We start from the raw sequence: 12,242 nt of genomic DNA, 5'->3' as shown, positions 1-12,242 counted from the left end.
GTTAATGTGACTTGAGTGTAACCTGAAACATAGACTAGAATTGAGGAGATGATATTAGAGTTAAAAGAAGTCTGATGCTGGCTCTGGGGCCACACAATGGCCAGGACACGCTGCACTGCGAGGGGCCATCATGTAAATGTGGTAATTGTAGGTTGTTAGTATGGACAGCTGTGTGAAGCCATTTTCAAACATCTGCAAGTCAGTTGGACTTTAAAAAAAAACCCAAACTGAGCTCTCCTCATCCAAATCTGAAGACTGAGGGAGAGCAGTGAAGCCAGCCATCATGGATACTCTGGAAACAGTGAAATTGATGACTGAAGGACCATATCTCAAATGGCTTCAGGGCACTGAGGCGTGACAGAGTAGTAAAACAAAAGTATTTGTCCCTGTTGGAACTTGTAATTAAGAGTCACAGCAGCAATTAAGATACAGCCACTATTTACAACCTCACTGCGAGGCGACATTCCTCGCCATTACTTCAAGTGGAAGTGAAAAGAATATGGACATGAAGCAGTTCCCACGGATGACTTTATTAGTTATGCATTTGTATATCTATTTGCAGTTTCACTACAAATATATATGCATATACAAAACAGTACAAAAATAAATCAATGTCACACGAAAGACTTAACAAATGTAGTTTGCTGGCACAGGTCACATGTGTTGACCCACAATAGTGAATTCCATTTCCAAGATATTCCTCAGAGTGCAGCTGAACATTTGAGTTCTGCTGTCAATTTTCCCTTTAGTTAACTCACAGCAACTCACCTTCTTTCAGTCAGAACACAACACCAATGAGGCCGATGAGTGTAGAGACCAAAGCGTAGCTTTTCATCTCACAGAGCTTTGTTTTTAAACAATAAGCTTAGCTGATCAGAATTGAACTACTCATAGAATCACTGAGTTTCCAGCATCAAAGTACTTATACTACTACTAAGCTCAGGTTGCCCTTTACTGTGTTTTGTTTAGCTGTTTTTGTTTTGTTGCTGGCTCTCCTGGTCTGCAATTGAATGCGTGGAACCAGAAGGATTTGTAGATGAACTACAGTGCCACATCCCAATTACGCAACAAACACAAGCAACCTCAATTCAATTGCAACCACCTTCGTATGCTTGTTTTGAGACTGTAATTGAATGCATCTCAGGGTGCACATACAACCGGCATACAACCTCCCAAAAAACACATTGCTGACTAACGCCCGTCCCTAAGTAAACAACACATTCGACGATCAAACCGGGACTTTGGATTTTTCTACAGCACAAAAGGCATCAGATCATATCCCTGAGAGAGCAATAGTCTCAGACTTACAGTTGACAAACTACATCCCCACACACAGGCACATAAAACAGAAGCACAAACAGAAGTGTGTGGGGGACACACTCATTTCTTAGCCCTTTGTTGGAAATCCAGATGAAAGTTGCACTCTTCCTCTTGTACTTCCTAGAACCAGTATTCAGCAATAGGTACCCCCTCACCTGCACACATCTTGTCAACCCTCAATCCTAAAATCATAAATAACAATTGAAACTGGATTCTATACGAGACACACTAGTTGCTATCTTGTTGATGTGGTCTTGTTTGGAGGGCTCCAGGGTGGAGGAGGACTGTCCTGCAATATCTCTCTGATATGTCGCTCATGTTTTCTTCTTCTTTGCTCCAGGTCTTTCCTGGCCTATTTTCAAAAAGAAATTATTACATCACAGACAATCATTAGTGACAAGACAAAAAAAAAACAGACCATCCTTACCAGCCACTGCTCGTACACCTCTATAGCGTTTTTATCGCGCTCCTCTTTCATGTAGCGATCCTCCTCTGCTTGGTTCCTGCCTTGCTTGCGTTCTGTCGCCACCCGTTGGTGGATGACATGTTTCTTCTTTTCATACCTGCAGCAGGTGAGGATGAAGGATGAGGGCTAACTTTACAGAATAAAAAGGTGGTGTTTCTTTGCAAACTAGAGTTTAAACACACTGGAGAGCAAGGGGCACTTGGATTTGAGTATGAGAGGTTTTCAGACTTGTATGCAAGCGCTGTTCCCACACCCCGACAAGTACGACCAGGCTCTCACCTGTGCGGACAACACGTTCTGCCCATGTGCATTAGGGGGTCTTAGAAGTTACAGGAAAGGTTTTTTTATTTCTCTTATGCATCATACTTGGGTCCTACATCCGAGCATACAGGCAAAACTTCAATCATTGTGGCTCACCAGCTAGAAAAAGCAGATTTGCTGTTCCTCATCCTTTCCTCCTCTTCTTCCTGTTTCTTCAGCTGGCATTTTCTCTCTGCTTCTTTTTGCTTTCTGTGCTTTTCTCTGAGGATATTATCTCGTTCCGCCTTCCATCGTTCAAACATCTGTTATCACGAAACGACAGACACATCAGATTGCCGTCTATTGAATAAGATTATAGTCAGTTTCATCATGTGACCTATTTACTCAGAGAACTAACTTTTAAAATGAATATACCTGTTTCGCAGAATTCTTTTTCTTTTCATTTTCTTCCAATTTTTTTTGTTCTTCTTGGATCAAAGATTGCTTCTCTCTGAATCTGGCTTTGAGACTCTCTGCTTTCTTTTGCTTCCAGGCCTCATAAGAGGCAGTGGCTTCCGCTCTTTTTGATTCCTCTTCCTGTTGAAGTGCAACAATATACATTTCATCCTGCGCCAGATTTGAAACACTGAAATGCATAATTTGGAGCTGAACAATCACCTTCTTCTTTTCCTGCCTCAGAATCCTCTCCTTCCTCATTAACTCCAAACTTTCCTTGGACTTCTCCTCTTTCTTCCGGAGCCACTCCTGCCCAAGATGAAAGATGATTCAACTTTCTATAGTAGGGTTAGGATTACAAAAAAACACGAGGGATTTTCTCACACTCACCTGATAAATAGTTGCCCTCAGGGAATCCGCTTCTTGTGGAGGACAATCCTCTGGTACCTTTAAGTCCAAAACTTTGAGAGAACCCAAATACTTGGATTCAATGCTGTTGAACTTGTGAGAGGATTGTGGCCGCACACTGTCAATTTAAAATAAACCCAAGGGAATTAACATAGGGTTTTACTGACATGTGTTATCAAAGACACAAACATTCATTCAAGTAGCCCTTTAAATTTTTTTTTTTTTTGCTGAAGTAGAATCTGACCAGACAAAATGGATATCAATAGACAGAACCCCAAGTCAACTGACCTTCTACGAGATTTTCCAAGATCAAATGTGACATTTCCAGAGGATTGATTCTGAGGAAAAGACCCATCAAACATAAGTAAAACTTGAATGAAATGTGATGATGACTGATATATATCAGGATAACAAACCATGGTCACTTCAAATGAATTGTTCCTCTGCACCTTGCTCCCTTCAAGAGTTGATCCTTCTGAAAAAGAAAAAAAATGTTTAAATTTCAGTAAAAAATATCTTACAAATCTTTCATTACCTCGGCATAAATCAGGATCAACTCTTGGACAGTTCATTTGTTGAGACGCTGTGCTTGTATCTGACGCGGATTCCTCATCTGTCCACTGAAGCAGAGCACAATTAGTGGACACTTTCAGCGCTGTCAGCGTGTCAAATAAGTTATCTCACGTGAGGGCTGCAGCTTCTGGCTGTGATCCTGTCAGGAGACGAGATTTGAGGCACGGTGCTCGATGCATCAGGGGATTCAGTGGACGTCTGCGGTCTGCTAGAGTCCTGAGAGTCCAGTATATCGAACGTTTTCTCTGCAGCATGCTGGTTATCGACCAGAGTTCTCTGTCGTGGTTTGGGCCTTGGCGGCGCCAAGCTCAGACCCTCTGAAGAAATTTGTTCATTATCACAAGTGGGTGGCCTTTCTTCATGATTTGTTTCTACTGCCTCATCCACTTCACTCTCAGATTTCAATGACCTCCGATATTCTGGGCTGTTAGACTCCAACCGATCACTTCCAATTTGTTTTCCATCTCCACTGGCATTTTCTGAGTGTGGTTTGAAATCACAGTTGAGGCTGTTATGTCCAGCGACGGGCAAGCCCGCAGAATCACACGGCTCCAGTAGTTCTGTGTCTGGGGTAGGTGACTTGTTTCTTGCAGTTTTGAGGAAGGACACTCGTTTTGGTTTCTCGTGCTTCTCTTCATCATCTGATAAATCAAAGTCATTGATTTGGGGTCTGTTTCTTGATGCTTTAAATGCATCTGACCGATGCTTCCTTGACTGGAGCAGCTCATTTAAAAACTCTGTGAAAAGGTGCACAAGAAAGCATGAATACACGCAAGACTGAATTAAAATGAAACACAGACCTCACATTCTGGAATATAATTTTCATTTATCATAGCACCTCGGGTGCACAGTCCTGTGTCCAGGACCATCTTGGCTAAAAAATAATGACATGATCACAAGCATTTTGCTGCTTAGTGAGCTTCCAATGAAACATGAAAAGGAAACGTGAGTTTAGATGTAAATTTTATGTACTTTTACAGGAAAGTGAACAGTGGGAGAGCTTTTACCTATAATAAACAAACTGCCAATGCATGACAACATAGCAACTACTGCTCTGTCTATCTATCTATGCTCGCTGCATTTTCCTTTACTTTTGGACACAGACCTTCTTTTTGAGAAAATTTGAGAATAAGCTTGGATTGGAAAATTTTATCCCATCATAGTATAATATACCAAACTTTTGTATTCACCAGATAATATCTCTAAACAGTGGAAAACAAGGAACAGCCAACACATACGTAAACAGAGACGCCATATGTTGAGACATGCCCAATGCCGTTTAAAAGTGTTGTGAACACGGAACTTACCGTCCTCCTCCTCCTCATTCTCGAAGTCATCCGGATATGAATTATTGTCAGCTCTCTTTATTCTGGCGGACACAGCAGCCTGGAGTTCATCCTACACCAACACAGTTGGTTGACCATCTCGATTAGAGTACAAATGTCAGTGAGTTGCAGAGTGTATCATACCTGGAATGTTGTCCGTTTCGCTGTTTTCGGACTCTCCGTGTAAGCGAGAGTTTCGAAGTCCTGACTTTTCATGTTAACGAACAGCTTTTACATCTTATGATTCCAGTTAGCATGCTATTTGAAACTAGCCAAGTGCTCGGGCATTAAACATTTCATCGACATATAGCTTGTTTAGTTAATGCTTGCATTTCAGAGAAGCGGGTGATTGATAGAAAACTATTAGATGCCTCTCCTTTGACCAACTTCAAAGAAGGGTTTTTTTTTTCATCATAAGTATAGCGACAGATTTACGCTCTTGTTGACCGTTACCCATGGAGACGCTGACTTCCGTTTTGCAAAATGCGCATGCGCCAAGGCAAATTGCTGTTTATTTTGTTAATGTTACTTCACTGCTCACTTCGATGTTCCATCCTTAATTCCCTCTGATTAACTGCGTATTATTTAATCAACCTGTTGAATGATAATGGTGTGGCCGATCACCCATTTCCATTAGCGTACAATAGAGGAAGTGTACACGGGCCTCTTGACACCACAATATGACTGAAATATTACTGATTTCACTGAATAAGTCTTGTTCTGGACCGTAAAATCTCAATAAAATCTTCAATAAAATTTCCCATCATCCACCCTCACCCACACAATCCTCATATAAATGCAGAGTAACGCAGCGAGATGATAAATCACAACACACGAGAATGAGACACATAAAAGTCTCCATCATTAGACTTCACTGTCATAACTGGGTTGACCTTTAGAATACTGAGTAGAATACTCCCTTTCAAAACTACATTACCTTTTCCAGGATAACATAAAGACGTTATTAAAGGGGGAAAAAAGGGATGTAAATAAATAATCATAAATATACACAATATACATAATATATTATGGCAAGAGATAGAATGGGTAGTTGTTGGTGTGTGTGTGTGTGTGTGTGTGACTAAGTATTGTGCTCCAACTTGTTAACTTGCTGTGCAGAGCTACTAGATACCAGAATTGTGTAAGAAGGTAGATTTTAAACCATAGACATGGTAAAATAGAACTTTATTTGAAAAAATGTATTTTGTAGTCGCTATGTTGACCTACGGAGACACACTGGCCACGGGAGTGTGGTGCACCGCTCCTCTCTTCAACCTTCCCATTGCTCTGCTCCCTCCAGGCTCTTTTTGGAGGTCTACCAGAGATGAGGGATGGTCTGCCCTCCAGCAGAGTCTTTCGGCAAGCAATAGCTGTGGGCTGCACACCTGTTTCCGTGCTCATTTGCAGAACCTTTCTTGGCAGCATTTTGTTGTGACGCGCAGCTGCACTCCTGGTCTCACCAAATGCGCACAGTGCTGGAATGAGGCTGCTGTCAGAGTGGATTCGTTCGTAGTTTGACACAAAGGATTCAATTGGGGCTTGGAAAGTCTTGTCTTTTTTCAGCTTGTCCATGAGGCCCTCGAACATGGATCTGAGTCGACCTTCAAGCTGCTCACTTTGGAGCTGAGGAGGCGTCATCTCAGAACGAGTCTGTAAGACTTCCCCCTGTTTCTCTCTGGCCACATCCTGCAGCGGTAAGTCCTTGGCACTGGCAAGCTGGTGGTTGTGGTGATGTTTTATGGTGACGTGCAGCAAAAAACCCTGTTGAATATGAGCATCACTGGATCTATGCAGAATGAAAAGGAAACACGAGCATGGAAGCTGGATTATACACAATGTTGATCTATTTATAAACTGTTCTGGTGCACATAATAGCCAACCTGGACTTCCTGTTCTGACTGTGCCTGCTTTTCTTTAACACCAGGTAGAGCCCAGCAGGACACTGTGTGTTCCTCTCACCGGATCCCATCTGCTTGGTGCTGTGTTGGCATTTCATGTCAACCTTTGAACCCAGAGAAGCTTCAGTACAAGTCTTGAATGACACCACATTTCCTGCTCAACTAACTAATTCTTTGTCTCTATGTTGATACCAAAGCCCTTTCAAATGACTCACTACATTATTGTCAAGTACAGTACAGGCACAGTTCGGACACATCTGATTCCGTTTTTTGTCATCATTTTTACTACTGTCTGCATTGCAGAAGACATCAAATACATGAAGCGGGATACATGGAATTACGTAGCAAAGAAAACATATTTTGTAATATATATTTATATTTCAGACGACTCAAAAATAGCCACCATATGCTTTGTTGACAGCACTGCAAACCCTCGACTCGAGCTCCATGATGGAGTCACCTGCTGGAAAACCACCATCAGTCCCACGATCGTGCAAAGCAGTAATCAAAGCAAAGGGTGGCTATTTTGAAGAATCTAAAATATACAATATGTTTTCAGTAATTGCACAATTTTCTGTTTATGTCTTCATTCACAGCTCTGATGCCTTCACTACAATGTAAGTAGTCATGGAAATAAAGGAAACACATTGAATGAGGGGTGTGTCTAAACTTTCGGCCTGTACAGTACCAGCAGAGCAGAACTATTTTTTGCAACTGCAAGGATGCTTCTAGATTTCAAGACTACATCATTACAGCTCTATTCTTATATCTTAGAAATGAAACAACACAAAACATAACAATTAACAATTAAATAATCTTACTCTGTAGCCATTGCGTCGTGTTGTATCCTCAGTAACAGGATAGGTTTTTTCAACTCTTAGTGTCACTCCTGAGGACCTTTGGAAGTCCTCCAACCATGTCTCTGCTTCTTCTCTGGTGCTAAGTTGGAGCTTTATGAAGGCGGTGAAACCTCTCTCCAGTGGTGCGTAATGACATAGGGCATGGCTGTGGCCTTCAGGCAGAAGTTGCTGTTGAAAAAAAGTATATAGTATATCGATCGTTTTTTCAAAAGGCAAACTGAGATGATTTCTGCAGTAGAATGCGTAGATCTAGTCAGTGCAACAAACTAACTAACCACAGCCATTCAATATCCGTGAGGGAACAACATGGTTCTCCCCAGCAATTCAGCAACATAGGGCCTCCCTACACTGGGAAAATTGCCAGCATAGGGAGAGTTTTCAGGTTTTATTGTCAAAATGTAGTGAAATATGCCGCCAATGTTAAAGTGCACATTTTTAGGTACGACCTTAAAGAGGACTGTGAAGGATGTGCACCAAGTACAGTACATCGCGTGAGTGTCAATAAAGTGTTCTACTGACTTATATATTCTACTGTACACCCTTTGCAAACATTCTGTTGCATCTTTTCATGCAAATATTGTACTGTTTGGGCACAATTAGGGCATGTCGGATGTACTTACTTTAGCTACCGAAAACATAAATGCAAAGGGTGAACTCACTTTTATGATGTACGGTACTTCTGCCTCCTCTAATAGCGGAGCTGTGCTCCCTGATCTTATCCTAACCTCAAGGTGATCCGGTATGGCGTTCTCCAACTCCTTTCCACAAATGTGACACCAGCAACACTTAGCATTCATGGCTGCGAGCACAACACAAACACTTAACACAAATTAGATGAACATACAGTTATTGGTAATTATTATTTACCTTGGAATGACTACGGCTTTGGCTTTCTATTTTTCAGGGTAGATAGTTTCTACAGAAGAGAAGCTGGAAATAATCAACATTTCTGCGTTAACAGTGAACAGGCTTCGCTATTGGTTAATCCACTCTGAGGCTCCACCTTGTGCCTGAGAATTGATTCGCTTCACTCTCCATCCAGGTAGGCTCCACCTCTCCCAATAAAACCCCCTGTTCCCCACTGCTGGTCTCCCTTTAGAAACTCAGAGAAAGAACGGCTCCTGCTGGGCGGACTGGCTAATCACATATTCACAAAACTGAAGTTACATTCAGGTCATGTCAATGTCATACGTGCTACGCCTTCTAACAGGCTTCAATATCCATTGAAACCACAGCGAAGACCATGAAGATGTGTTCCCTTCCAGAATGGCCCTCAACCAAAGAACCAACCGGATTCAGAACCCTTCGATAGAAGAACCAGCCCGATCCATCTCAGGGTGGATCCGAGACTGTCTGTAGGAACGCCATATCTCTGATATAAGCTCAAGCAAAAGTAGAAGCTGAAGACCAAGATGCAGCTTCACAAATGTCCGCCATGGACACACCTCTAAACAAGGCTGTGACGAAGAGATCGCCCTGGGTGAATGGGCCGTCAACCTGTCAGGGGGCTCATCTGCTGAGGCCTCATATGTTCTGGAGATAACTCCACTGATCCAATGAGCCAAACATTGTGTGGTCACCACCCTCCCAGTGGACTGACCACTGTAACACACAAACCATCTCACTTGAAGGGGGGAGGTTAGCGGCTCTGGCACATCAGGCCCAACATGCCAGACAACTGTCCCAAAGTCTTCCTCGAACCTTTGAATCTTTCCCCATGTTTGGTGTTACCCTCACCGTACAGTGAATCTTCTGTTATGGGTACTCCAGAGGACCTGTCTCTCACTGTTCCCCAGTCCTGTAAGGCCCAACCACATGTTCCACGCCGCCACTTGTAAAAGTGTGCATCCATTTCCTCTGTCTATCATGAAGGCCGGCACTATGAAGCAGCAAAGCAGCCATAGCGACCTGGACCATGTGGATCTCATCAGCGGACAACGATTCCTTGTCACAAAGGTTCCTGTCCATCGAGCCCACTAACAAGGAGAGATTATTAGCTTGTACTAGAGCAGATAAGGGACGTAAACCAGGAATGTTCGTCCGGGAGCGCCTGCTTCCCCATAGACCACGGGGAGGTGGTTGGTGACAAGCACAATCAATGCCTGAGAGGCGCCGAATAAAGTTGACTCCCGCCACTTTGGCGTTCGGCTTGTACACATCCGCTAGTCTTGATAGAAGCTGGGGCCTCCATATCCCCAGTAGAATGGTCCCATAGGTCCTGCATCTTGGGGCAGACCGTGACTGGGCGTATCCTTCTCTTTGCTCTGAGCTCATCGACAGACCACAAAGTGTTTTCTCTTTCTCTTGAGGGTCCGCGTCCTCCTTGTCGTCTGACATTGGCCACTGTCCACTGAAACAGAAGGGCTGTGCCTTCTTTCATGAAGACCGACTCATCATATTGTTCCCACGGTTTCATGGGTTAAGATGATGCCCTCCCCTTCACCCTCGACGGACCGGTTTGGGTTCACTGGTCTGCCCGACCAGTTCTCTGACCCACGGAAGGACAGCCTCTCTGACGCGCAGCTCTCCTGACGGGAGGTCGACGCAAGCCGCACATGAATCAAGAGCAGAACAGATTTGAAAAGTGCAGCACTTGTCATGGGTGTCTCCAGGCACCATAATCGCCTCACATGAAGAGCAAAAACAAGCCATATTCAAATGCACCAGAGGGTGATGAAATGATCCAATGACGCAAATCAATTCTCTGGCACGAGGCGTAGGCTTAACCCATGTCGAAGACCAGAAGAGGGCGTGGCATGTATGACAGAACAAGAAGTTACTGTCACAAGCAGATTATTGTATAAATTCACTCTCACAGTGTTTCTGTTCGACATTTAAATCATTTTATTCTACCCCATCTCAAACTGAGTTATTTTTCTGAGGAGTCTACAACTTGGCTTTATTGAACTCTGCTTGCATTGTACCTCAGCCGGTACGAAATGAACCTGAAAAAGCACTGATCTATTAAATCTTTTCACATGTTTTACACCAGCATCTCAGCCGACGGGACACATATCCTATTATGTCGACCAACTAGCTAGGTAGCTAACGATGGCTAGTTATCTAGCTATCGTTACTTCAACGTTAATGTAACGTCATAAAGTAACGTCATTGAGGACGCAATGACAGGCGGTAAAAGACAGCTATCATAAAAACAGCAGCAGTAATCAAGAAACATTGAGTCATTTTGCTGATGAATGCAAAGCCTTGCTTCAAACATTTACCTCTGCTCAGTTATTTACATTTGCTGTTCAGCTCGTCCCGTTTCACTGCATGATGTGGTCCGCCGGAAATTCCAGTGCTGGAACCGGAAATTGCGCATTTTTACCAACTGACGTTTACTGGTAAAACGCATGCGTACATGGTTGTTTACGTACAATTTTTTTTTTTTACTTATTAAATTTTTTTTTTTACTCACAATAGTCTAGATTTAGACTATTGTCTAAATAGTACGGACGAGGATTGGGGCCAGTGAAGAAAAAAAAATTGGCAGAATTCTGACTTTAAAGTGAGAATTCTCACTTTAAAGTCAGAATTCTGAGATTAAATAATCCTCTTCCGTGTTACTGTGATGGCAATTCGGTTTTCCGGTGCAAATGAAACCATACCCTTCAATGAAGAACCTCTCCATATGCTGCACATCACCACTTGCAAACAGCATGTCACTCTAAAACACATCAAAATCAGATTAACTAAAATGACTAAATGTCTTTCTGATCTTACCTCGTAAAAGTGGAATGGACAGCGGGTACAAAAAAGAGAATGTAGATATTAGAAAATGATGAAAAGAAAAACATCAGCAGTTACCATGCGCATCATAACTCCTCAGTGGTTTGTGGATGTTCGTTGAGGAAAGCTCTGAAAAAACAAAAAATAAAACACAGTCACACTTCTACTTTCGCCATTAACATGCCAATATTTTTGGAGCTTCTTGCCCTTAGCCAACGAACAAGGCTAAAATCCAAACTGTGAGCCATAGAACAAGGCTGAAACACAAACTGTTTGCAATTGCAGTCATATATGCAAACAATTCGCAAACAAACAATTCAATTAGTCATACAAACTTCAAGTTGTGGAACAAAGATTAAATACAAACCTTGAGCCATAGAACAAAGCTTATTTCAAACCAAAAAGAGGATTCCTAAACCAGTGACACCTGTAATAGAAACATTGAAGCACAACACAGTTATACTGAGGCATAACTACAATATTGCATATTAGGAAATTAATTTCTACTCAACATACAAGAAGTAGTGATCTGGTTGGTCCTGTTGTCGGCTCCATGCAGGAAAGAGAACAGCGTCCTTTGATCTCATGTCGCCCTGATACAAAAACATACAGTAGTTGAATACATTTTTCACACCAGCATAAGGCATGTGATAAAGCCATCCCCTTATAAGACGTACAGAATGTTATTTTAAATCTGAAAAATAATAAATCACCTGTGACAGATCTGAATTTTATAAAACATTAAAAGATGAAATGGCACCAATTTAATTTGAAATGGAAAATTTGAAATTTGTATTTCAAAGAAAAAGGATGTCTTCTGTCAACTCAAGGTATGACCACTCTGATTCCAAAATTGAGCAGATATTTATTGATAATTTGTTTACTCAATAATGACGATTAAAAAATTCACTTTAATATTTGCTAAAAGAACTAAGTCTGTTCTAGATTCAATCATTGATGAGACTCA

General features: G+C 42.1%; 1 protein-coding gene across 15 annotated transcripts; it reads right to left on the bottom strand.

Moving 5' to 3' along the window:
• Nucleotides 1–523: 523 nt before the first annotated feature.
• Nucleotides 524–12,222, bottom strand: LOC128754905 (microtubule-associated protein 9-like). 15 transcript variants are annotated; one of them, XM_053857879.1, is made up of 22 exons: nucleotides 11,989–12,222; nucleotides 11,792–11,868; nucleotides 11,643–11,702; nucleotides 11,354–11,404; nucleotides 11,155–11,213; nucleotides 10,771–10,847; nucleotides 8,414–8,476; nucleotides 8,272–8,345; nucleotides 7,508–7,714; nucleotides 6,669–6,790; nucleotides 4,933–6,574; nucleotides 4,771–4,861; nucleotides 3,575–4,200; nucleotides 3,426–3,510; nucleotides 3,307–3,365; nucleotides 3,179–3,228; nucleotides 2,873–3,008; nucleotides 2,705–2,791; nucleotides 2,462–2,623; nucleotides 2,204–2,349; nucleotides 1,739–1,883; nucleotides 524–1,672 (listed from the first exon to the last, which is right to left on the bottom strand). In XM_053857879.1, the coding sequence occupies exons 11-22, from the start codon at nucleotides 5,002–5,004 to the stop codon at nucleotides 1,556–1,558; spliced, it is 1,776 nt and encodes a 591-aa protein (XP_053713854.1). In that variant the 5' UTR covers nucleotides 5,005–6,574; nucleotides 6,669–6,790; nucleotides 7,508–7,714; nucleotides 8,272–8,345; nucleotides 8,414–8,476; nucleotides 10,771–10,847; nucleotides 11,155–11,213; nucleotides 11,354–11,404; nucleotides 11,643–11,702; nucleotides 11,792–11,868; nucleotides 11,989–12,222; the 3' UTR covers nucleotides 524–1,555. The 15 variants fall into 15 exon arrangements, with proteins under 15 accessions (XP_053713854.1, XP_053713853.1, XP_053713859.1 ...); XM_053857878.1 differs by having other exon boundaries at nucleotides 11,155–11,238; nucleotides 11,354–11,702; XM_053857884.1 differs by having other exon boundaries at nucleotides 8,414–8,462; nucleotides 11,354–11,702.
• Nucleotides 12,223–12,242: the final 20 nt, after the last annotated feature.

This window comes from Synchiropus splendidus, chromosome 2 (assembly GCF_027744825.2).
Source record: "Synchiropus splendidus isolate RoL2022-P1 chromosome 2, RoL_Sspl_1.0, whole genome shotgun sequence".
Taxonomy (NCBI): domain Eukaryota; kingdom Metazoa; phylum Chordata; class Actinopteri; order Syngnathiformes; family Callionymidae; genus Synchiropus; species Synchiropus splendidus.
This window is presented reverse-complemented; position numbering and strand designations above follow the sequence as displayed.

Coding starts and splice junctions, on each gene's coding strand:
- LOC128754905 (XM_053857882.1), bottom strand. CDS start 5,004: ATGAAAAGTCAGGACTTCGAAACTCTCGCTTACACGGAGAGTCCGAAA. Junction 2,624..2,704: donor TGAGGCAGGAAAAGAAGAAG/GTGATTGTTCAG, acceptor GCACTTCAACAG/GAAGAGGAATCAAAAAGAGC. Junction 1,673..1,738: donor AGCAGTGGCTGGTAAGGATG/GTCTGTTTTTTT, acceptor TTTTGAAAATAG/GCCAGGAAAGACCTGGAGCA.